Below are 25,598 nucleotides of genomic sequence, written 5' to 3' on the forward strand. Positions count from 1 at the left end.
GCGAAACCTGTGCGCCTTTAAACAAAATGAAATTAAGTGCAGTCGGTGCACTGGTGGGGATGGAGGGGAGTTGCCGGGATGCAGACTCCAATCCAGTTCTGCCTTGTTTATTAAAATTGCATCCCTCCTGCGGTTGCTGTTTTTAAGAGCTTTCCCGTGCTTTGAAAGGTGCTCGCTCTGGAAATAAGAAATCGGGGACTTGACAAGCCAAGAGCGATTATGTGACACAGCAGTGCAGAGGGGAGCGAAGGCGCTTTGCTTCAGCAGCTCCCCGGGGACAGGGCTTGCTCCTGTGTTTTTTTAAGTGCGTGTCAGTCATCGGAGACACGGGCTCACTGCTGAGTGCTCCGCTTCGCAGCTGAACTCGATTTAGTAGATTAAATAAGTGCCCAATCGGGTTTTGAACTCCCCTTGTCGCTTGGCTGTGTCTGCAGCAGCTTCCTGCATTTATAAAATCTAGAGCAGGCATCTCCTGGAGCGCTACACAAATTATTCTGTATTAGCGTAGCTTTGAGGAGCTCCTTCCTCGGGAGCGAGCGGCCGAGGGAGCGATCCCAGGTGATGGAGGCTCCATCCTCTCCGCTCTCCTCGGGCTGCTGGTGGCCAGCCCCATCACTCACCTCGCCTTTCAGCTTCCTCTCTTGCTGTCTGTTTTCATGCACTCAGAAGCGTGAACTCTTGATGTTTTCGGAGCAGCGACTCGTGGTTTTGGCAGCAGGGATGAGCTGTGCATGCGAAGAGGGCTCGTTGGCCAAGCTGCGACAAATTTATGAGCGATGCCCAGGAGCTTGACCTCGAGGGGGCTGTGCCTGGTGCCCTCCAGGCTGCCCACAGGGGCAGCATCCACGCAGCTGGGTGGAGGGGACCAGAGAGGGGCAGAGCCTGTCTGGGATGGAGAGATGCAAGGAAAGGGGACTGCAGGGATCTGGGCAGGGAGCTTCCCCATCTCATGGCCATTTTGTCCTGCCTGATGTCCGTGGGGCAGGGCGCACCAAGGGGAGGGGGTCCCCCCTTCCTGCGTGCCAAATTTCAGGTACCCAGGATGCCACGTAACGCTGAGCATCCTGCACAAATCAGCCCTGGGTTTTTTTATGTGTTTTTCCACAGCTTCCAGTGGAAAAAAGAGTGTGATTAGTGACTGCCACAGTGCCAACAAGCATGGGAGTGGAGGTGTACTGCCCATGAAAAGCATGGAGGGAAAGGTCTGAATTTCTGCCTGAGTCATGTGTATTTATACAGTCTTCTCTCCGTGGCCAGCCCTGGTGTACGAGACTCCTCGGGGGTGTTTGCTGCCCACCACAGGCACTTGCGCGGCGCTGGCTGCGGGTGCTGCCCGTTGTGCTTGCTGCCCATTCCTCTCGCCCGCATTTGTCTTCAAGCGACGCGTTTCGCTTCTTTTCAAGCGGGCAATTAGGAGACAGCACACATTTTCCAACTGCCGTAACCTTCGTGGAAGTGTCAGCAGCTCGACGAGGAGAAAGGCCAATTAGCATATTTTGCAGCCCTCTTTCTGCTCCTGAAGTGGTGCCTGGAGAGATGCCTTCACCGCCAGAGGGTCAGTGTCAGGACACACATTGATTTCTGCAGCATCAGCGCAGGCACTAAATCTGTGTTCCCAAACTGCCCGAGCAGAAGAGCTGGGTGAAATAATTTTGGTCTAGTGACAGAAAGAAACCTTCCTTTGCTGAGGCTGGGCTTGAGGAGGTCTTGTTTATTAGCAAGTGTCCAAAAGTGGTTTAAAACTGCCAGAATACAGGGAGGGTACAAGTGACGGTAGTAAATAAAGTGCATGGAAAGTTCTTTTCACGGTCCTTGCCTTGACCGTTGTGGAGTGGTCTTATCCTCACTCATGTCTCCTGCCCTTAGCAGCAGGAATGTGTCAGTGCTGATGCTTTCTAACAAGCAGGGTGAGACACGTGTGATCCCATAGCAAGCTGTTTGGTACGGAGTCTGCTGGGAGATTTGTAGCTTTGGACGGACTTACTGCTTTCCCTTGCCTTGGCAATTCAGCATCGTGGCTTCCTCGAGGTGACGGGGGGGACAATAACCGCTGCTTTCCAGTGCTGGTGGCATCTTAGGTGGCGGCCCAGAGTGGGCACGCTGCTATCTCTGCTCCCCTGCCCATGGAGAGCAAGAAGAGCGAAGCAAGCAGGGCTGGCACAGCGAGGAACTCTGGCTTGCTTTGCTCTTCTGCTGGGCAGAGCGGGGTGAGCACCTGCAGTGAGCACAGAGATTGCTTCGGGAGCATGGGAGAGCCTGCCCACCCTGTCCTTTCCCTCTGCAGCATGCTTTCAGCACCAAGCAGTCCCCTCCATCCCTCCTCCCCTCCCTCAGCCCCTTGCCCTCGCCCTGGCACCTCTGCACGGACCCAGCTGATGGAGCAGCTCCTCACCCGTTCAGCTGGACGTCAGGTTTGTCTCTGGCTTCTGGGCATCGTGGTGCAGTTGTTCCTGCAGCATTTAGCCGGCCACAGCTCACGTAACTCAACCCACAGCCTGTGCCGGCTGTCCCTCTGTGTGGCTTTTTCACCGTGCTGCAGCTGGCACAGTCAGCCAGACCTGCTGGGCTTCACCAGCATTTATTCCTTCCAAAAAGCATCGAGAAAAGAAAATCTGGCAGTGCTGCTGGCCCTTTTCTTGCCAAGTACTGCTTAGGTAACAGAGAACTAAATGCTCTTGCCTGCACCCAGCATGGGGAAGGGCAGTGGCCGTGCTGGGCACGAGGCTCTGCCTGGCCCCAGCATCGTGGACTTGATTAACCTTTCGCATCATCCTAGAGGCAACGTCCACCCACTGCTGTCTTTGGTCTTGCGTGCCCAAGGCCAGCCAGGATTTCCTCCTCTCGCTGCTCTCTGTCTGCAAATTGTCCTCTAGCCCTTGGGCCAGGATGTGCCAGCACCAGCAGGCAACAAGGGCTGGACCCAGTTGTTCACGCTGACCTTAGAGAGGGGTCGGCTTCACCAAAAGGATGAAGGGAAGAGATGTACCCGGTGGAGCCGGGTATTTTTATACCTCCCTTCCTCTGGGCTTGTCTCTTCGCATTACTGCTGGGAAAAGGCAGATCTCAAAATATTCAGATAGCTAGAGGAGAGGGTCACTCCCAACCTCCAGCTTTACTTTCTGGCCTCTCCACTCATTTATCTTGCAAATGGGGCTCCAAGGAAAATAAACACGAGCTGTCGGCGTACTCAGGGAGCAACGCAGAGGAGCTCCATTTCAGAAAGCTGCCTTGGCTCACGCTGCCGTCTGTTCACAGCATTTCCTAAGACCTGGTTTGGAAACAGCCTTGATGGTAGCATTGGCTGTGGTGTTCCACCTCACGAGCATCGTTTAGCATAGCTGAAAACGCAGGAGGGGTGGCTGGTTGTGCACCACGGTGTCTGCCTTCCCTCTGCAGGTAACAAAGCCATGGTTCGAGTTGGTTGTGGTTGTTGAAGGTGTTCTGCTGCAGCTGTCCCGTTCGCTTTGATTTGTGCTAAACCAGATGAATCCCTCTAGAAATCCTATCCAGGCTCTCTACGCTATTTATATGCTGATGTGACAGGGCCAGGTCCCTGCTGTCGCACATTGCATTTGCAAATCCGAGAGGACGGGATTTGAAAAGCACCAGAATTAAGTCGCCTGTGCAGCTGAATGTCATGCCTGCCATCCCTGCGCTAGGCAGCACGTGTGGTCACGCATCTGCTCGTGGCAAACCAAAATGTGGAGGTGCCCTAGCCCCTTCCTACCCGTCAGCAAGTTGCTGGAGGTTTCAGCAGCACCGGGAGCTCCTCCACCTCCAGAGTGCAGCCAGCGCCTGTGGAAGGGTTTTATCAAAGTGAGCAGGGCGGCGAGTGCGTGTCAGTTTGGCTCCTGTGGGCTGCTAACATTACAAGGGAGCTGGAGCTGTGTTTCAGTCCAGCCTTAAAGATCTGCAGGATCCATCAGACTTCTTTGTGTTGGTGGAGCAGGAAGCCCCGGGCTGTGCGCTCGTCAGCTGGCCCTGTGCTCTCCCCTTGCTTCCAGACTCAGCTAAACACAGGCTGGACCCAGCGCCTTTGATTTGCTTCCACCACCTCGTGCACAGCCCAGACTATCTTCTCCAAGCATCCCGGACCTTGTTTGGCAGCAGAGAAGTGCTGAGAAACCTCGGGCATGTTTCCTGTAAAATGTAATAGCAGCCTGCATGCCACTGGGAGCGAGCTGTGTTGTCTGCTGATGGGGATTTGGGGATATGCTCGACGCTGCAGTACTTCTTCTGTGATTCAGTATTGTTATACCAGCACTTCAGGGTCCACTCTCCCTTCACTGCGCTCGTATAACTCGCATTACTGCTAATAGAGTATGGATCTGTTGAGGGATTCAGGCAGGCTACACGCCTTGCCCAGACTTGGTTCGCGGTGCTTGATGGCTTCTTCAGTGCCATTTCCATTAGCTGGCAACATCCCCCTCGCTCCTCCGCAACGTTTTACACCATTAACATAGGGCAAAAGGGAATTGTTGTGAGGAGGGAATAATGCACTTGAGCGGTGCAATGTGCAATAGAGAGGTCTGCAGCATTCCCCAGTGCCAGGATGACACATCCCCGGCGGATGCATTGCCTTATTTCTCCACGTTTCTGAGTTTCGCACCCTTCCCCTCTGTCTGGTCTGGGAATAAGCCCATGGTGCAGATGCTTCTCCTGGCCCTGCTCTCCTCTGCCTCGCAGGTGGTGCTGACACCCTGGGTGGTGGCTTCCTTGCAGGAGCCACTTGTCTGTGGCTGGGGACACTGCTGCAGGCGCCAGGGGCATGGGAACATCACCAGGGCAGGTGGCTCATGGATCAGGATGTGACAATAGCCGTGCCAAGGCACAAGGGTGCACCTCAGCATCCTGCTGGGCATCCATGAGTACAGACCATCCACAGACCATAAGCAGTGTCTCTGGCTATTCCAATAGCACCCGTGGCTCATGGAAAACGTCCAAAGAGCCCGGGGCAGATGTTTCCTGCCACATTCTGCCTGCACAACGACGGTAACAGACACAAATACTGATGCATGTGTCCTCTTCTAACAGGTCAGCCTTTTAAGCTGGACCCCAAGATGGCTCACAAGAAGTTGAAGATCTCCAACGACGGGCTGCAGATGGAGAAGGATGAGAGCTCCTTGAAGAAGAGCCACACGCCCGAGAGGTTCAGCGGGACAGGGTGCTATGGCGCAGCAGGCAATGTCTTCATCGACAGCGGCTGCCACTACTGGGAGGTGGTGGTGGGATCCTCAACCTGGTAGGCAGCCCCTTTCTCTTCCCTCCTGCTCCTGGAGGCCCTTGGATGTCCCCAGAGATGGCATGGGATGTGCTAGGGTTAAAGGCCAGGGTTGTTCGTGATTAGAAAGGTGGCTGCTGCTGTCATCGCTGGACCTTAAATCCAGGTGGCTGTGGGTTTCAAGGAGCAGCTCTCTCCAGCTGAAGGCTAGCATCACTCTGAGGGCATTAGGGCCCCAGCAGCAGGTGCGGAACAGCGCTGGTAGGAGCTGTTTGAGTGATTTGGAGCCATCCCAGGGACCTGTGTCTTGGGGAGGCTCACAGCCAGGATGCTCAGATCAAAGGTGGAGCAGGACCTGCGTGCGGCAGGCAGCGTGCCTCCCACCGCCCCATGGCAATGTGGTGTCCTTGTGGTGCTCTGCTCAATCCCTGCTGGAGCACCCACAGCGACGCTTGCTTGGAACAGGGCTTTTCAGGCATTTGCTCACAGGAAACTGGGGTTGGGCTTAATGCCACGCTGAGGTCGCTTCTCCCTTCTTCCAGGTACGCCATCGGCGTGGCTTACAAGTCAGCCCCCAAGAACGAGTGGATTGGGAAGAACTCCTCATCCTGGGTCTTCTCCCGCTGCAACAACAACTTCGTGGTGAGGCACAACAACAAGGAGATGCTGGTGGAGGTCCACCCACAGATGAAGCGCCTCGGCGTCCTCCTGGATTACGACAACAACGCGCTCTCCTTCTACGACCCGGCCAACTCCCTCCACCTCCACACCTTCGAAGTCTCCTTCATCCTGCCCGTGTGCCCGACGTTCACCATCTGGAACAAATCCTTGATGATCCTCTCGGGTCTGCCCGCCCCGGACTTCATAGATTACCCAGAGCAGCAGGAGTGTAACTGCAGGCCCCAGGAGTCCCCGTACGTATCAGGGATGAAAGCCTGTCACTAGGATGCTCAGCCCTGCCCATGCCCCGTGGTGGCACTGGTGATGCTGGTGGGTGTTGGTGGTGGGTGCCAGGAGCCTGCCAAGCTGGAGAGCCGCCGTGCAGCCGGAACGCTCCGAGGAGAGAGGACCTGCCTGCCTGCCCGCCCACAGCTCATCTTATTTTTAAGGGGAAAGAGAAAGAACCCCTGACCACGTCTGAAAATAAACTCCTGTCGGCAAGCTCAGCGCAGCCATGCACAAGGCTCGCGCAGCATCTTTGTGGGGTGCGCCAGGCTCTCCCGAGGCAGATCATCACGCGGATGGTTCTGTTTCCCCTCGGGGGCTGGAAAGGCTGGGGTGGGGATTGGGGTGACATCCTCAGGTGCTGCGGTGAGCAGGGGGACAACTCGCGTGTCTCCGCACGGCGCAGGTTGGGGCAGGAAGGGGTTGACTTTTTGGAGACCTGCAGAGCCAGGTGGGAGCTGGGCATCATTTGCTGGTGAGAGCTTTCTGTTTGGCCAACATTTGGCAGCTTCCTTGATAAAGTAGGTACCCGCGTGGGGTAGGTACCCACGTGGGGTAGGTACCTGCGTGGGGTGGGTAACTTGCACTTGGAGAGGCCCCCGCGGGGGAAGCAAGGCAATGGGTACGTGGTGCATTTCTGCAGCTCCCTGTGCTTGGCTGGGGCTGCAGTCCCATGCTGGGGGGTGCAACCCCCACCCCTCCGCCCCACTGTTTTGGGAGGTCCCAGTTCACCAGGATGCAGGGAGGCCCCCGCTGAGCACTCGCTCAGGAGCCGGGCGAGGTGCACGTTGTCCCCAGCACAGATGCTCCTGGGTTAGCTTCGCATCGGGTGTCCCTGCAGACAGTGGCACTGAGCAGAGGGGCACACCGTGCCCAAAGACCATCTCTGTGCTTTGTGGCCCCAAATCTCAATTTAGGACCCCAAAATCTCAGCTCTCGGTTTGTTCTCCACCATGGTGGTGTGAGCATGGGGCTGTCCTGTTTGCTTTGAGGCAAAAGGCTGAATTTGGGGCCCCAGCAAGCTCCTGAGCTGCCACCAGTGCTCCCAGTAACCGCAAGCACCAAGTCCCCCACAGATGGGGCCAGCAAGGACATCAGGCAGCACAGTGGCACAGAATGTGCTGATGCTCGAGCTTTGGTCCATGGTATTTGAAAATCCCTTTTTCTCCTCTGGATGGGGTCCAGCCTTGGTGGCATCACAGATGGACCAGGAGGCTGAGACCTCCCAGCTCCGCCAGCCTTTTCCTTGCTTTTTATTATTATTACTATTATTATTATTATTATTATTATTGCAATGGGGAGAGACCCCTGGACCTTGCTGACAGGAAACTACCTCAAAGCCCAGCCTTGGAGGGGTGGGTGGCCGGTTCAGACGGGGTGACAGCACTTAGAGGCTCTTCCCACAGCAAGGAGCAGGCACGGGGGCTGTGGGAAGGGGTCCCCACCGGCGAGCCATCCTGGGGGACTCGTGTCATTGCGGGCATCCAGGCAGAGCGGGTACACAGAGCCCATTCCTCAGCACAGCATCCCTCTGCTTAACCGGGGTGACATTTTCAGCGACCGGTTGCCCAATGCTGTGGGGAGAGAAGAGGAAAAGGGACTGCCACTTGCACTGCTAAGTCAAGTTTTGCCTCCAGTCTGGGCTGCTTTCCCATTGCTCGTGGGCTGGTGGTGCTTGGCAGGGGCTTGTGGCACACAGTGCATCCCTCCTGAGCAGGCAGAGCAGTTTTATTTGCTTTTGGCCCCAGCATTTGAAAGCACGGGGTGGGGATTGAGCAGGGATTGAGCTGCCATTCCCTGCAGCTAAGCACACAAACACAGTTCATTTTAAGAGGCTAAGTTGCCATTTTTGGTTGGATGTCTTTTTCCAAAGCCACGTGGAGCTCTCAGTAAAGTCTTTTCCCCTTGTGCTGACCTCAGCCAGGGCTGCTCGCACTGCATCACCCTCCAGCAAATGCCCAAGCACTGGAGATGGATTTTAGCTTTTGCAATCCAGGTGCCAAGCTTTCTGCCGGCACCGGCACCGCTTTGACCGGCTTACTGCTAGCGGACTCAGCACACCCAGTAAAGCACACGAGCCGTTAATGTGACATTTGCACCTGATGAAATTGCACTAATTGTGGCAGGACCCCCGCACACCTTTGCGCGTGTCTTGTCCCACGGGGAGCCCTGCACCCCAAGAGCGCAGGCCTGGGGGGGTGGGAGTGACGTCTGGGTCACCCACACCATCCTCTCCTGGGGGTGGAAGACCAGAACCTGCCCCAGCACTGCCAGGGGGGTGGGAGCAGCAGCCCCCTCCCTGCCCCTCCGCGCCATGCTCCCCTGCTGCCCCGCAGCCTTTGCCCCCAGCCCACGAGCGAGCCGTCCCTTTGGCCAAACCCGTCCGGCGCACGATGACACGACAGCAGTTGCAGCCAAACCGAGCCCCTCGGGCTGTGCAGCCCGCTGTTATGAATGAGCACGTTTCCCACGGCCCAGCAGAGGGGCAGGAGGCGGGCAGCGGGGTCCCCGTGGAGCTGGGGGTGCTGTTGGCCCCGCTTCTCCTGGCGACCCCGCTCTGCAGCCCTGGGACGTGGTGAGACCTTGGTTAGCGTGCTGCCCGCCTGACTCTTCTTTTCCACGTGTAACATACTCATTTCTGGGGGAGGGTTGCTTTTCCTTTTTATGTTTTCTTCCCTTTTTTTTTTTTTTTCCGGTTTTTCTTTTTGGCAACTCTTTTGTTAATGTGTATATATATATATAAATATAATATAATATATATCCGTTACTGAATGTGTCTGTGTGTGGCAGAGATTGCGTGCTGTGTGACACCTGCGGCCCACAAAATGCTCCTTCTGGCCATCGCCAAACCTCTGAGAAAATGCAGACTGCAGACCTCGGGGTCACTGAGTTGGGGCATAGCGAGAAATCAGTCACGCAGAAGAAAGAGCCTTAGCTTATAGCCCAGGCTGGGGATGAGAAGCCTTCCCGTTTGGCAAAGCCCCCAAGAGCACAACAAGCTCCACGGGGCAGCTCAGCAGGAGGTGGCGGGAGGGTTTGCTGTCACCAAGGCTGTGTGTCCCATGCGTGTCCATCCCTGCGTGCCAACCAGATGCTGTGGGGACTTTGTTTCTGCTGCCCAGCAGCCCAGAGCCCCAGGAGCTGTGGGAGGGCAGGGATGGAGCCCCTGCCCTGGTGCCGTGAGGCTGATGGCCTGCTCCTCTCCTCGCTGCCCCTCATTTCCCCTTTCTGCTGCCCGTGCCTCTGTGGCAGGAGGGCCATGCCAGCCCTCTGGAGCCCCCCCAGTCCCAGCACAGCCCTCCAGAGCGCTGAGACCAAGGTGAGCAGAGCACTTTGCAGAGACGTAGCTGGACGTGGCCGCAGAAATGTCCCCTCACTGCCAGGAAGGTGTCAGCAGAGAGTGGGGAGCCCCAGAGCTGCCCCGCCGCAGGGACATGAAGACATAAAAACCCATGGGAGACAGAGCCTGCTTTTGTTGAGCATAAGTGCCTAAAATATTTACGAAGTGGAAAACATATGGTGCAAACCAACACTGTAAAATTAAATATTTCTTACTTTATTCCTTTGCTCTAGGCTTTTTCCCATTAAACATTAAATGCCAACACATGGAAACCGGCCTCAAGATTGAGTAGCTGCTTTCATTACGGGACAAACCTGTGGTATTTGCTTTACCTCAGACTGCTGCTTTTGCTGTGTGGAGCTGACAAACACGGCTGTAAAAAGCCACTGGTGGGGCCTGTTGCTGGCTCTCCTGCTCCTTCCATGCAGTACCACCAGCATGAAGACCCCACTGGTCCAGAGTCCCCCAACAAGCTCCCCACAGCCCCAAGGACTCACAGCCTGCTATGCTTCTGACTCTTGATTTTGGAGCAAACCCTGCAAAGCCCTCCCATACAACAGCAAGTATGCTAATGAGGTTGCTAATTGCATGACCCTTGTCTTTGGCTGGTGATGACTGTTCAGTGCAGAAGCTGGGGGGCTGCAGCTGCCCTGCATGGCAGCACGTGCCTGAAACACCAGGAGAATACTACAGTTGACACCAGGGACAGATAGAATAGGACAGGGAAAACCAGGGATCCTCCTGTGCATGACTGTGATCCAAAATAGCCAGGACACGCTGCCACCCCTGATGCCTGGGGACCAGCTGAAGAACCTGCTCTCCAAATGATGCCCAAATGATGGTCAGCATCTACTCAGCTTCCAGTCCTGGAAGCTGCTGTGTGTGACTCCCTGGGCAGCAAGAGTCGGATCCTGCAGGGGATCCTAACACTGTCACCAGGTAGCTCGGCCCTTGCCATCAGCTCAGGCCTGCACTGGGAGATGGACGCTGATGGCTGTGGGCTGGAGGTGATGGGGGGCTCTCCTCGAGTGCTCCTGGCTTTCCTGGCCCCCTCAGAGGGGTGCCAAGGTGCCGGGACTCAACGTGGGAGCTGTGCAGCCCTCTGAGGCAGATCTGGGGGCTGGGAAGCCGATGGTCCTGGCCGGGCCCGCAGCTTCGGTCACCAGGCTAAAACTTCACGGAGATGCACTCAGGCTTGAAAGCGAGGAGATGTTGAAGCAAGAGGATGGCTCAGCAAGCCAAATACCTGCCTCAGCCCATCCTTTGCGGATTCTAACCATCTGGTCAGGCCCTGGACTCGCAGACATTTGGCCTTCCAGCGAGGGATGAAGAAGCTGCTGAAGATGCCATCCCTGCTGTGCTCAGATCACAGATGTCTTTCTGTGGTCCCCTAACCACACGCCTACTCCAGGCAGGATTTCCAAGCAGAGGCTAAATAGGAAATGAGCCTAACGCTGCTTTCATTAACAGCACTGAGAACTTGGCTACCGACATCAGCAAGACGGGAGATAAGCCTCAGCTCTTGAAAAATGCAACCCTTTCTTCATATTTAATGTCTACCCAGTCTTTCAAGTTTAAGCAAATACTTCTCAGCCACCTAGGAGGTACCAGTTAAGTGAAATCACGTTTTGAAGCGTCTCCAACCCTCCTTCTCACATTGGTAATTCAAACGGATGGCGAACACAGGTTAGCAAAGCTGGAGCCAGGAGCTGGGGTAGGGGCAGTGACCAGAGCGCCCAGCAGACATCACTGCAGGCTCAGGGAGATGTGGGCAGCTTCTTTGGTGGCCAGAGGGCCCGCATCAAACGTCTGAAGCAAGAGGATGAAAACTGGAGATCAGCCACTGAAGCCTGGAAGCTTGATCCCACTGAAACAGCTGGATTTTTGGAGCCCTTGGGTTCACACCAGGGATTTGGTATGTAGCACATTCATTGGAGCCTTTCAGCAATCCCCACACCACCCTCTCAAAAAATAAATGAAAAAATACGTAAAAATTAAAGGCAAGGACAAGGACAATAAATGAGTGAAAAATGGTAGCAGGTTTTCCTTTAATATCAAAATCCCCCTTCCAAACCCTACCAAATCATAAACAACATGACTTTTTCTCCTTTTTTTTTTTTTTTTTTTTTTTTTTTCTACTTGGTCCTAACACAAGTCCTAAAAAGAGTGAAGAAGATAAGAGGCAACCCTATCACTGTTGGCCAGACCCTGCAGTAGAAGAGACAGCAGCCCTACACCAACCCAACGAGTAGCAAGGGCATGAACAGAAGAGGTGGTTGTTCCTGAAGCCTGCACAAGGGCATGCAGCTCCTGCCCACAAATTGGGCAAATCACACTGCAAACACCATCTGAGTAAATCCCACTGTCAGCTGGCTGAGGGTGGTCACTGCGGGGCAGCAGCTGCTCTGCACATCTCAATCAGCAGGGCCCTTCCCACCCTCGGCGCTCCCATGCCGTGCAGAAAGCATAGCTCATCCTTTCCACGTGGGCTTTTGGTGGTGCTTAGCACCACGCTGGCAGAGCAGCTCACAAATATTCATTTCTTCCCGCAGCCCCCACGAGATGCAGCAGTATTATCTCCGCTCTGCAGAGGGCTGGCACCTTAAGCACAGCAAGATTAATACAGATGCTTTCAAGAGTGTCGGCGAAGCAGGGGGCTGTTTCTCGGGGCTGTTAACACTTTCAGAGGACGGCGTTTAATGTTTGCTGCTGAGATTGACTGAGCATGTGGAAATGCCATTTTCGGAGGCTTGTGATCTGGAGAACTGGGACTGATGATTTTTTTTTTAGAGAGGCAGTGAAGGTTAGTGCACTTGGTGAATTCCACAAGCAGCTTTTGGATGTTCCATGGTTGTTTCCCAGTTGAAGATCATTGATTAGTGTTACGCTGGTGCTAGCAGGTGGGTTTTGCCCTGGCATTTTTCTTACACACAGAAGGCCAGGCACCACTCCTGGCTCTGCTCATTTTTCCACCCAAAACTTCAGCCCAAATATGCTCTATGCAGCCACATCTGTGTGTCAGGTGGACCCCCAGAACCACCAGAAAGTTTTTCTTCTTTGGCTTGCACCCAGCTCTCAGGGCAACTCAACAGCACCATTGCCACGGGACCTGGTTTGCCTCCTTCATCAGGCACAACAACCGAAAAATGTTGGAAGGGAGGAATTCTTCAAGCCAGGAACAATTTAGAGGCTTTAGTGCAGGAGGCACTAAACCCAGATGCCTGAAGAGCTGCTGGGAAATGGAAGCTTTGGAAAGGGATGGTCTCAGGGGTGCTGTGCATCACACCCTCCCCATCCTTCCCCTCAAAGCAAACAACGGGAGCCTCCATCCCTCCGGAAATTGCTTCGCGTTGCCTGAATTTACTGTGTTAATCAGGGAAACTGGATGAATGCACCCAGCCCCAGTGTGGGGATGCTTCCTCCAGCCCCCCCAGAAAGCTGGGCATGGCCCAGCGTTCCCCATCCACATTTCCTAGAAGCCAGAGGAGGCTTTATCCTATAACCAAGCGTAATTTCTGGCTGTCTTTATTGTCATGAAGCAGATGGTGCTCGGCAGAGCAACAAGGACCTTTTTCCTCCTCCTTGCTTGATTTGGAGCCCTTCTCCATTAACCTCTGGTTTCTAGGAAACAATATCTCTTGTGGATGGGCACCTGCGAAAGTCAATTTAAAACCATCACTGACGTGGCAGGCTGCTTCTTAGAAAGAAAAAGACTTTGCTGAGAAGATGAAATTGGCTTTGCTGCTGCTTTCCAGGAATCTGCTTTTAAACACACAAGGCTTCAGTGTCACACGCACAGCAATTCAAACTAGAAATTGCTTCCTCGAGCCAGCCAGGAGGGGAAAGATTGGCCTGCAGTTGTAGGGTGGGCTGAAGGGAAGGTTAATACTGTTTTGGGAGCCTTGTGTGTTTTGTTTGTTTGGTTTGGTTTATTTTCTTTTGCTTTGATTTGTTTTGCTACTACTATTTGCTTTGGAGTTCATGAAATAGGAGATACAGAAAAGCTCCCTTGCCAGTGCTCAACATCCCCCTGCCTGGGAAGCTGCAAAGCAAAGAGACAGGACAAATTATTATTTTTATATACTAAGTGACATCAAGAGACTGCCTCATCTGTAGCTGTTCACCAACAACAATGGCTTGCGCTGAGATTAGATAATCCTGTCCAGGAGTACAAAGCTGCAGTCCCTCCATCCATGAATGAACATTCCTTTAACCAGCGAATTATCTCCTGGTTGGGGAAAACAATCAAAGAAAGAAAAACAGAAAATATCATTTGAAAAAAGGACAGAACGGAAAATTGCACACAGGAGCAGCTAGCTGATAGACTGTGTGGGGTAAATGATTTACAGGGGCTGAACCGGCTCCAAATTAATCCTCCTTAGCAGAACTCTGAGATCTTAAATATTCATCTGAAGTGCCAGCCCCTAAAATTGCCAGTTCTTGATCTTTAACCACATCAAGAGACATCCCTGTGTCTGCAGGTGTGCTGAAATGGGGCTTACAAAGAGTGGCACCTGATGTCTGTTGGCGCCTGGGGCAGTGGGCACAGGGAGGGTCACCAGGACACGCAGCCCCTGGTGTCCTCTGCTTGAGAAGATCCCAAGAACCAGCTGAGCCACCCAGCAGTGCAGCATGTGCCGAGCCACCCAGGTCCCATCAGTGCTTGTCTCCTGGGAACACCAGGCCAGGACTGGCTGCAGCATCCTCCTGGTCACAGCAGGAGCAGCACCAAGACTGAGAACCAGAAACGAGCCCAGTTCTCCATGGCAACGAGGAGGAATTGGGTCAGCTGGAGGAGGCGAGCATGCCCAGGAGCTTTAAAAGCAGACACCCAGCCAGAAAGGCAGAGCCAGCCCCAGGGACAGGGCTGGGAGCAAGGGACACGGCCAGGGCTTCTTTGTGTCAGCGTGGGGACTCTTGGTGGCTCTCTGGTGGCACAGAGCTGTGGGTCACCAGGTGCCGCTGTGCCACATGTGTGCACCTGAAGCCAGCGCCTTGTGCTCTTTGCTTTGCAACTTCCCTGCAGTTTTAACAACCGAAGTAAGCATTTTACAGCAAATTAAGCAATTATACTTTGAAAGCTATGCAAAAATTACCTGCGAGATTCCCACAAGGCCTGCCAGAGCCAGGAACTCACCAGCACTGCAGGGAGGTGTCAGCACTTTGGGGGGATTCAGTGCTTTAGATGACACTTGGGCTCTGATGTCTCTGGGCTCTGATGTGACCCAAAATGTGTCAGACACTTGTTGCATCTTTGCCCTTCAACTGTCATTAAAAGGCCTCGGTTCTGCTCCCAGCTGTCTCAGCATGTGACCTGGAGCTGAATAACTCCTCTTGAGCAGTACCTTTGTCTGTAAAATGTGTTTCTTAATGCAGCTCTACCTGGTAATGAGTTACACACAGCACCTCAAAAACCAAGGGGAAATGCTGTTGGTGCCAGAGTTACAGTGCTATTTGAGCTCGGCAGCACACAGTGACTGCACAGATGCTATTTAGGGGTGGTTAAAAGGGTGGGAGCCCTTTGCTGAGCATCCCTGTTGAGGGGGGCATGCCAGAGGCCTCTTGCATCTTTGTGGGGAATACCTATATCCTGAGGCGCTCGAGGTGGGACCCTCTTTCTGGACTGTGGTTCAGTGAAGACGAGGTAAGCAGAGCTTCCCATGCACATGGTCCCATGGGAGATGGGATCCACTTCCCCACATGCCTCCTGCACAGCCCTGCTTGCAGGTCTGCAGCTCCCAAACCCATCCTGTACAGGCTGTGCTCAGCACGGGTCTTGCCTTAACTCCTTAAAATGGGAGCCCCTTATGTCTACCCTGTCCTTTCTTCCTGATTCACAGCCAGTTAAATGGGAGCTGCTGCTCCAAGAAAGGCTTTCAGCAACAAAAGACTTCTAGACAAGGATATTCAGCTGTTCAAGCTGAATATGCTGCAGGGTTGAGCACAGCTCAGAGCAGACCGAGTTGGAGGACCCAAGCCTTTTCAGCTGAGGCTTCACCATCTCCTGGATGCCTGCCCTCCCAAACCAGGTGGGAGAGGAGGGTTTCGTGGGCATCCTGGCCTGAAATCCCCCTTCTCAACCAGAGCTTTGCCATGGCACGCCACCAATGATGTTGGGTTGCATTGCGTTTGACCCCAAGAGATGCCCAGTCAAGCCATGGACCAGAGCAATCAGAAACAAAGGTAGTGAAGGAATTTGTAATTAAATTGCCATTAGATAGGTAACAGATTGTCTGACAGCTGACAGTGAGTGAAAATGCTCTACTCTGTCATGTTTTATCAGCATGAAAACCATTTGCAAGTGCTCTAATTACATTCCTAATTGCCAATGTGATTAGGGACCTGCAGCTGTTCATTAAACGTGTGTCACCCTCAGCCAGCAATCTGTAGGAGAGAATATTTAATTAATCAAATAGGCATTGGATGAAAGCAGGAGATGGACAAAACCTGGAAGGTGAGTGAGAAGTGGAGGAGCCTTGCACCAAAAGGAGCTAGTGGGTCGTGGGGTCATCATCTTCCAGCTCTTGGCACCATGTCATACAACCTCTGTCAGAAGCTCAATAAACACCATGACAAAAAAGTCGCCTTTCTGTCTATATTACTCCCTCTGGAGCATTCCTGCCCTGATGAGCAGAAACTAACTTCTAATTCCAGCCAAATGTTTATCTTCCAGCATCTTATTCTCTTTACCTACAGGTCGGTGCTCTCCTTCTTGCTTCTGCTTCAGAGACAGCCTTGGCTCCCTCCTTGCTCTTCCCCCAGTGCATCAATAGGCAGTGACCGGAGCTTGCCCTGCCCACACTTGAAGGAGAATGAAGGAACCCTGATGCCCACCAGGTGCCCTCTCTGCTCAGCTCCTTGCCCATGGCCCTTCATCTCTCTGCAAGTCTTCCTCCCCCGGTTCTTTCTCAAGCATGCTGACAGCTCGGATGGGGCTCCTCTTCTGCTGTTATGGGCAGAAGGGTTGGTGGCCCTTCAGAGCTCTGCCGTGCCATGCTTCCCCTTGGCTAATTAAATACTCAGGATTGCAGTCCTAGACTGGCCTGACTTCAAGAGCAACCATGGGGCAGAAAAATCCAATCTCAAAATCTCTCAATCTGGCAGCTGGAAGAAGAAGGGTTTGGAAGAGATCACCCACAGCCCCAGCTGGTAAGGCACTCGAGAGACCAAGCTGACTGCAAGCCCCTGAAAGTCGGCCAGGAGCAGCCAGTCCCGTGGGCTAGGCTGGGCTCGGGCACTCTTGCAAACCTGTGGAGTTTCCTCCATGGCCTCGGGAGGAAACAGCACTTCTGAACACACTGGCAGAGGGGTGAAACCATCCAAAGTGACTTGGCCCAGGCGGACTGATTTTTTCCTGCAATCCTTCTCCAGGCAGGGAGCAGAAGTCTTCTGGAGAAGGTTCGTCTGCCTCTAATTTTGCCGGTGGCAGAGAGGTGTGTGATATAACTACACAGACAGGTGCTCGCTGTGCCTCGTTGCTGCTGCCGGCAGGAGCTGCCCTGGGGACGAGGCAGTGGAGGATGTCACGGGGATTCGTCTGCAGAAACTGCAAGCATGAATGGAGCCCTCAGCATGGCACAAGGAAGCTTTTCCCTGCCTTGCTGGGCTGCTGTTACTACACGAAAAATAAGAGCAGTGGGGAACCTTCAGACCATGAAACGTGGCCGTAGACACAGTGGTGGGGCTCCTTATCCACAGCGTCGTGAGCCAGCTGCTGATACAATGACACCAACAGAGCTTCTGCTGTGTAGACATGCCCTGGATAAGCAGAAGGCAGTAAAACAAGTCAGAAACAAAACAGAAAGGAGCGATGAACGGGTCATTGTTCTTTCAGCTTACCTCCTGATTTAGGAGGCTTCTTCCCAGGGTGTCTCCGTGCCTTGGCATCGCTGGTGCAAGGGGTTGAGCAGCTCCATCCGCACCATCACTGCATCCTCCCTGCAAGGGACACTTTCTGCTGGCTCCCCAAAAGGCAGGAGGGGAGCGTGGGCTCCTCCAAGTACAGGCAAGAGCACTGGGGGGACCACAAAGGAAAATGTCCTTTCTTATTTTATCTAGGGTTTCCATCCCAGAGCATTTCTTTTCCCTTCCCATTTCAGGCAGCTCTTGAGAAGGTGACTGAGAGGCCAGGGCTCGGAGGAGAACACCGTTTTAAAGGCATCTCTTTTCTTAGCACCCCACTACATCCAGCTGCCTCTGCTCCCCTGAGCAGCAGGACGGAGAGAGGGAAAGGCACCAGAGTGCATCCAGATCAGCTCATTTCTTCAGATTTAACATGTCCTGGTGCTCTTGCCTTAAAATATTCTGGATCACAACAGGGAGAGTCTTAGGAGGCTTCACCTTAATCCCTGTTTAATTTCCACTTAAGAAAATGTCACTGTGGGTGTTTAATAAGAATTAATTCCTTTTTTTTTTTTTAATAGTTACTTTCAATTAAACAGCCCCAGTGTTTCCTGGCTCTCCAAACCACCCCGAAGCGCTCTGAATCCTGCTTCCCATTCACTAACCCCAGCTCTGCTCGGCGTCACAGCTCCAGTTTCTGCGGCAGAGCTCTCGCAGTGCTGCACAGGTCACCCCAGTGCCTGACAGATGCAGGGGAGCTGGGGCTCCTGTCCAGGCCCTGCCGTGCCAGTGGTTTATTTGGGCTGACACCAGGCCCTGTCCCAGCACAGGGGCTCATTTCAGCCACAGCAGCCAAGCTGGGTGCGAAGGTCGTGGAGCTGCCTGTAATCATCTCTGAAGATGGCACGGTCTGTCTGTGAAATTGTCACTGCACCATTAGCTGTTGGCTTAGGGGGATGTAATTCAGGATGTGGCTACTTCTCCATATTCGGGGAAAAAACAGACAACGTCCTCACTCTGCACTTAAAGGGCAGAATCAGCTCCGTTTGTTTTACAGTCCCACTGGTCCCAGTGTCCTCCAGCTTTAGGGGCTGCTTCCAGAAAGGGTCCCCAGCACCTGCTGGGCAACCTCATCTGGGGCAGAGGGAGCCCGGAGCCTGGAGGCTGGGCAGGGAGGGAGGTGTAACCACAAGGAGGAGAGGAAACGGAGGATGTCCCAGCAGCTCTGCATCCCCTGGCCGTGCTGGGGACTCCTCACACGTGCTTCTGCAGGGCCCAGCTGAGCACACAGTGCTGGGCATCTGCAGCACAAGGCAGCGCAGCCTTGTCACTGTGCCTTTCCCATCCACCAGTCTCGTTAGCATGGAGCTTTTGCCTCACAGGACCACTCAGTCCATGGTAAGAAAGCCTTGGGTGAAGCTTGCTGCTCCTAGATATCCTCTCTGGCCAGCCCTGCAGTTCTGCTGCAGAGCCAATTATTCCTCCTTTCATCATGGTGCATTGTCTTTTTATTTCCCTAAGAGCAGCGCTTTGCCCTTGTCATTACTGCATTTTCTCTTATCGATTTCAGACCATTTTTTCAGCACGTGGAGGTTATGCCAAACACCAGACCCGCTCCTCCCACTGCAATCCCTCAGCACCTCCCCACCGCTGTCCTCTGCCCTCCCCTGACCATTTGGCCAAGCCCTGTCCCACTCCAAGCCGCTTTTTGGGGTGAAAGCACCAGTTGTGACTGCTGGTCCCTGCCCCAGCTTCAGCAGCTGCAGCACCACCAGCCTGCAGCCACCACTACCCACAGCAAGCCCCCAAGGGCTACTGGCCTCCAGGCTACTGCTGGCCTACAGCAGTCTTCCCAAGGGTGGACCAACATTTGCCCACTTCCCAAGGCTTTCTCTAGCAACACACAGCAGACCCTGCCCTGAGCTGGAGGCTGAAGTGGAGATGCCCAGAAGTCCCTTGAGAGATCATCTAGTCCAATCCCCCAGCCACACAAACAGAGGAGATGAGGAGGCTGCAGGAGCAGCTCCCAGGATGTAGCTGGCTCCCCGTTTTCTCCAGGCTAGCAGCAGTGGGGTGATTAGCAGGCTGAGTGGCAGCAGCAGCGTGTTCCGCTGGCAGGAGGGGAAGATAAGACAGCAGCCCCATCACAACGAAACACATTTTTATAACCGCTGGTGAAAATTGATCCAATAAGTCTCTCTCCTGTAGCCTCAGCTGACAACGTCACCTCCTGTAACAAAGACCTCTTTCATCTGCCGGCTGCCCGGGCACTGAGTATGCTCTCCCATTAATGAATCATCAGCTTGTCAGGGAAGTTTGACTACTCTGATTTCTGAAAGTGATGGACGTGGCAGAGCTCTGCACACTCAGCACCCTTCCTCTCTATTCCCCCATGCCGGGGGGATGTGGGTGCCGAAATGTGCATCTCTGTTGCTGGGGGAATTTGCAACCTTGGCTGCTGAAGAATAATGCACAAAGTTGACTCTTCTGGTTACCTTTTAGATCTCCTTCTTCCCCATCGTTTCATGGGGAGAAACTTCCATCAGACTGCAGGGCACAAGGGTGGGCAGGAAGCCCTCTCCAGTGGCAGAGCAGTGTCTTTAAGATGTGTTTTCCCAGGGGCCAAGCAGCCTCTTGGACTCCTACCAAGTCCTCCCAGGGCCTGGCTGGTAGCCGTAAGCTTCCCGGAGGTTTCCAGCTGAGCCTCTCATCCTTGGCACTTGGCATGCCGTGGCCTCCCAGCATGGGCTGTGGGCAGCGTGGAGGCACTGAGACAGAAAAACAAGCAGGGTGGGCTCTCTGCAGGTCTCACCCAGCTTCCAGGTCACAGCAGCGCTGACTCCAGAGCTGAGGGCCTTATCCACAAGAGTTGTTATCCTTCCTCACCCCTTGGCACGCTCGTGTCCCGCCAGCAGGACGTGTTGCTGGCCCACACTTGCGAGATGCCCACAGCCAAGAGGCAAGATATGGCAGAACCCAGAGGGGGTGAGGAATCTGCTGAGCTTTAGCCCAGCGCCAGGTCTGATATGCCACAAGTTTGTCTCCCAGGCAGTGGATTACACCTGAGCACTGGCTTTTATCTTTCTGAGGATCTGGCAGAAATTGCCTGCAGAACCTACGTGACCCAACCAAAAAGCTCCTGCCCTGCAGGGCAGCAGATGCAGGGAGAAGCAGCGCTTGGTGTTTATTTCTTCAGCTCACGGTGATGTTTCCTAGGAACTCCTGCCTTTGCTCTGTGATCCTGTACTCCTGAACCTGAGATCCCAACCTCCTCTTTGCTGCAGTCCCCAGATTTTTCCTGCCAGATCTGTGTCTCTGTGAATCTCACCCTCATTGCAGCCTGCTGGCCCAGCCTCGTGGCATGCTGTCAGCACTGTGGAGGTGCGGAGCTGAGCCAGCCACCCAGCTGCTCCACCCCAGCAGTGGCACAAGATGGAAACATCTGGGCTGGGATTCCTCTGCCCCATCTTGGATGTCTTCTTTGTGAGGAGCTCAGCTGGACTTGGACACCTCACTGCCCTTGTGCTCCATTCTCTCCCCACCAAGCTTGACCGAAGCTTGCGCACCACTGCCAGGGTGTAGGGCAAGAAAAGGAAAATGGCTCTGTAGGTGCTCAGAGCTCACCTGACCTCATTTCTCCTAGGGATCATCTCCTCTCCAGCAGCTCTCTTCTCTCCTCCCTGCAGCTGGGGTGTCCCGCTCCCCGTGGCTGCCTTGTCCTGGCCGCCACGTGCCTCCTTCCACTGCATCTCGCTCTAAATATTCCTTCTCCTTGCATCTTCAGCACTAAGCCGTGCAGAACTTTGTCACGCTCCAAATGAAGGGCGAAGCATAAAAATAAGTTGTGTGTTATTTACGCTCCTCTGAACTGTGTGTGAATGGGAGTGCTGCAATTTTAAATGCCTTTAAAATCAGTGAAAGATTTAGATTTCTCTTGGTGACATTTGCAAGTTGATGTTGCTAAACACTGGAGTACAGCTCATTTGCAGCCACTAACAAGCACATCATAGGAGTCTGAAGCATTAAGAGTGTTGCTAATCTCCCATTATTTATAATGCTTGGTCTCTGGATATCACCAAGCCAGGAGCTGTTAGCCTGCAGCTGGAGCATGCATCTCCCTTAAACCGAGCAGCAGATCCACAGCCAGCCTCGTTTGCTGCACACATGTTGTGGGAAGCAGCGCTCGTCCCCAGACCCTCCAGCACCGATAGCTCAGGGTGTAAATCCTTCTGGTGAGTGGGGAAAGTGCAAGGTGGGCTGGTGTGTCGACACGTGCTGGGGAGGAGAGGAGATTTCTCCTTTAGACGAGGGGCCGGGGGCTCTTCAGGTCTGGTTCCTCGCATGGCAGAAGCAGGGCAGCTCCACCAAGTCCACCCCCTGCTCTTTCCTGCCTGCCAAAACCCAGCTTCTAGTAACGAGGGTTTCACCACCCCAGCCCCTGCCAAGGCTGGCTGGAGTCAGACAATGACTTCATCACAACTGGATGAACGTGAAAAGCAGCCTTAAAACTCTGCTTTGCTTCAGTTCCAGTCTTCTGCGGGGTTGGGACCCAATTAGGGCTCAGTGCCGTGGACATCTGACCACCGGCAGCCAAACCAAAATGACTGTCTTCTTTCACATTAGAGTGACTGAAGAGCTGTGAAGCCATGATTACTTCCTCTAATTAATGGCCAGAGTTTAAGCAGGGCTAGGTTTTACCCAGCAATTCAAAAATGAGAGACTCCACAACCACCCTGAGCACATGAGAGAGTCATTCCCCCATAAAAAGCTTTAAATGAAGATCTTTGAGCTCCTACTTACACGGGAGGCAATGAATTACTTGCTGTGTTTAAGACAGACACATTATTTATTGAACTCGGAGAATTAAGCCTTTCTAGTCTATTGGAGATGAACCCAAGCAGACGTGATTTAGGAGCCAGGCGCTACTGGCAGCGTTTAGCATGGCACGCAGCAAGGCTGGCGGCTGTGCCACTGCCTGGGTAATTTACAACTCTTTGTTGCCGGGGCGTAATACATTATTAATCAGTCATATTTTAGGAGATCCAAATTTATATTGGCTTTAATTAGGCTGGTCTCTTTTTAATCTCCAAGTGTGCACAGGGCTAATGGCAAAACGGAGTGTAATGCAGAGGGGTGTATTCTGGGACACCATTATCTTCGCCTTTCTCAGATTGATCTGAAGGTCTGCAGGTTGCCATTAAGATTCATATCCATGATGACAACGCCATGCACCATCCCTCGTACCTCCCGAGTCATCAGCAAGATCTCTTTGGAACTACTTTGAAAAGGTAAAACCGAGGCTATTAGAGAAAAGACCTTGAACTGAATACGTCGGAGGCAGAAGCAGCGCGTTTGGTATGCAGCATGGATGCAGAAGCGTGAACATCCCCGTGCAGCAAAATGAATACTGAAGGGGAATGAGGCACTTGGAATAAGCGATCAGCTGTCATTTCCATCGCACAGAGGAGGAGGAGTGCTGGGTTCACCCTCACCCACAGTGGTGCTGGCACGGATGGGTGTGCAGAGGCAGGCGTTTGGGGGAGAGCAGAGACCTGCACGCTGAGCCAAGAGCATGCCAAGGGCCTGTGCACCCAGAGATGTGGCTCCTTCCAGAGCAGCAGCCTTCTTAGATGGCTTCTTACCTTGCTGGTCTGTTCTGGCAGGCCTGCAAGACCTCCTCTCTTCTCACATTAACTTTGCCTTTGGCACCAGTAAAACATGCCCCTTGATGAACACCAGCACTTCCAAATACCAGCTCCAGAAGCTGTTTCTTCTGCCATGAAATAGGACCAAATGCCCCCGTTCTCAGACAAGAATAACCATAGCTGGTCCCTGTAGTTTACTGCTGACCCACACTGTGGCACAGGGAGCTACTCTGCCCAATAAAATAAAATAAAATAAAATAAAATAGGAGAAAGAAAATAAAAAAAAAAAAAGATTTTTTTTCAGCAAGTTCCTGATGTGCTTCAGAGCAAAGTCCTCCTAAAATATTTGAGGCAAAGGCAGAGGGTGGGAACAAGTAACACAGAGCAGGAGACCCCCTGAGAAAGCCTGTGGGAGCCCCAGGGACAGTGAGAGGGGCTTGCAGGAGGGGTGAGAAAAGGGTGCTCAAAGGCAGAGAGAGTTCAGAGTGCATCTGAGACACGTACAGCAGGTGGCTGAGAAACTAAATGAAATTATGCAGAAGAAAACAGATGATGGTAAAATAGTTCAGCAGAGCATCAGGATGGTAAATCCAGCAGGGCTGTACAAGTTGGAGGCAGTCGGGAAGCTTCCATATTGCGTTATTATCTCCTTCCCCATTTAAAAACCCAATATGAGGTTTAAGCAGCATGCCATGCTGGCTTCCTGGGAAGAAATGCACTTTAAATAGATGCAAACCATCAGTGTTGCTCGCATTAAGAAAAGCTGGCTCCCATGTTTCACTCATCATAAAATGCTGGACTTACATCCCCCCAAACGCATTCCTCATTCCTGTTCCCCCCACGGCACAAACCAGGACCAGCAAATGCGCAGGGTGAGCAGGAGAAGCCCCTGCTGAGCCCCGGGGGCTCGGGCTGCTCCATCAACAGCAGCCTCACTGAAGTGCTCCAGGAAAGCCAGAGCTTGCCCATGAATGATTCATCACCCCGCCTGACTCGGGAGGTCAGCTTGGGTGATGATAAAAGTCTGTTGAGATTAATGACTTTAAGAATTAGCTGGGAAGGAGACAACATCCCCGCTCAGATTGCTCAGCCCTGTGCTGTACAACACCTCCCTGACGCTGGTAATTGCAAATGTGCCATGTGTTCACACCGCCGCTGTGTAACCCCTTATTTTGGATGCATTTGCTTTGCACAAAGATTTTGTCTGTACCTGTAACACATCAATACTAGCACAGGTGCTTTCTAGCACTGCCAGCCTTAGGGCACTTCAGTATCTTAAGCCAGGCGCCTTCTGCACTCCCCAGGCTGCTGACGAGTGGAGAGAGCTGTATCCTGAGCCCATGAACACCTTCAAAAAAAAGAGAAAGCAAAAGCCTTGTTACAAAACCAGATGAAAAGAAAAAAAGAAAAAGAAAAAAAAAAAAAACTCAAATCAGTGTTCTCTTTCTCTCTTTTTTTTTCCTCTCTGTATGGACATATGTATATATACAGAGAGAGAGAGAACTTCAAACAATTTTGCTGTGATTTCAGCTGATCTCCTAACCCATTTCCAAGCACTTTTTCAAATGAAAAGACACTGCGGCTCCTCCTCCTCCGAACACCAAGCCGCAGATTTTGTATCAGCCGTTTCAAACCATTTATCCACTCAGCAGCTTTTCAGCCGGAGGACTCAACAAAGCCGCACATGCTTCACCAGGCACCTGTAATTTTAAATTAAAAGAAAGGGGGAAAGCTTCATCCCCCTCCTGAGAGCAGCAACCCCTGCAGCACCTCCCACCTGCAGCAATGGGGGCTCCACGTCCAAGCTGTCCCAGCCCAAAAGCTTTCCCCTGCTGCAGTTCACCACCCAGCCAAGCCTCTCAGCCAAACATTTGTTTTAATAGAAGGTTATTACTCGGGTGATTATTTCATCCTTAAAAAAAAAAAAAAAAAAAAAAATGTGTTTTTTTTATTTACTTCCAGGAGAGGCAGCGTGGGAGCTTGTGTTGTGTGAGGGCTTGTCTTGGGAACAGCTGTCCCCTCTGCTGCACGCTCCCCACAAATGCAATGAATAAAAATGGCACAGAGAGAGTGAACAAATCAGGGAACTATTATTGGGTGATTTCGTTACACTAGCAAGCATGACTTGGACGGATTTTAAACCACTCCGGCTTCTTCCAATGACATTGCACTGGGGCATTGTATTTAAACCAAAAAAGCACAGATCAGGAAGCTCTGTCTCTGCCCAGGAAAAAATAGGAGACATTTTTTCCATATGAGCCATAGCTGTAACTTTCTGTCTTAAAATAGCCAGATACTCACAGAGCTCTGGGAGCACTCAGATAATATTTGCAGCTTTTATGGCAAGGGTTTTTGTCTAGGGCTAATTTTCTTTCTCATATTCCTGTGCTTGTGACCACCTCAGCTGCTTTATGCAGCAGTGGCCATAGCTTGCATGTGTCCCTGGGCTTGCAAATACGAAGAGCACACAGTGCACTGCATGCTGAAGTTGGGTCTGCAGCGAGCACAGTGCTCGGAGGCTCCTGGAGCTAAGGGTTGCCTCTGGTCAGGGTGCTGGCACTTTGGGCGCATGTGCTGAGCTCCAGGGTCTGTTTCTCGGCTGGAT

The 25,598-nt window shown here is 52.9% G+C and overlaps 1 protein-coding gene across 2 annotated transcripts in view; it reads left to right on the forward strand.

The window, feature by feature from the left end:
• Positions 1 to 6,403, forward strand: part of MID2 (midline 2) — a 64,452-nt gene extending 58,049 nt beyond the window's left edge. For both annotated transcript variants that reach the window (XM_032196332.1, XM_032196333.1), the window contains exons 9-10: positions 5,035 to 5,242; positions 5,764 to 6,403. In XM_032196332.1, the coding sequence (XP_032052223.1) occupies positions 5,035 to 5,242; positions 5,764 to 6,166 (611 nt within the window). In that variant the 3' untranslated portion in view covers positions 6,167 to 6,403. The remainder of the gene's footprint in view (positions 1 to 5,034; positions 5,243 to 5,763) is intronic.
• The last annotated feature ends 19,195 nt before the right edge of the window (positions 6,404 to 25,598 follow it).

Source organism: Aythya fuligula, chromosome 13 (genome assembly GCF_009819795.1).
Source record: "Aythya fuligula isolate bAytFul2 chromosome 13, bAytFul2.pri, whole genome shotgun sequence".
Classification (NCBI taxonomy): Eukaryota; Metazoa; Chordata; class Aves; order Anseriformes; family Anatidae; genus Aythya; species Aythya fuligula.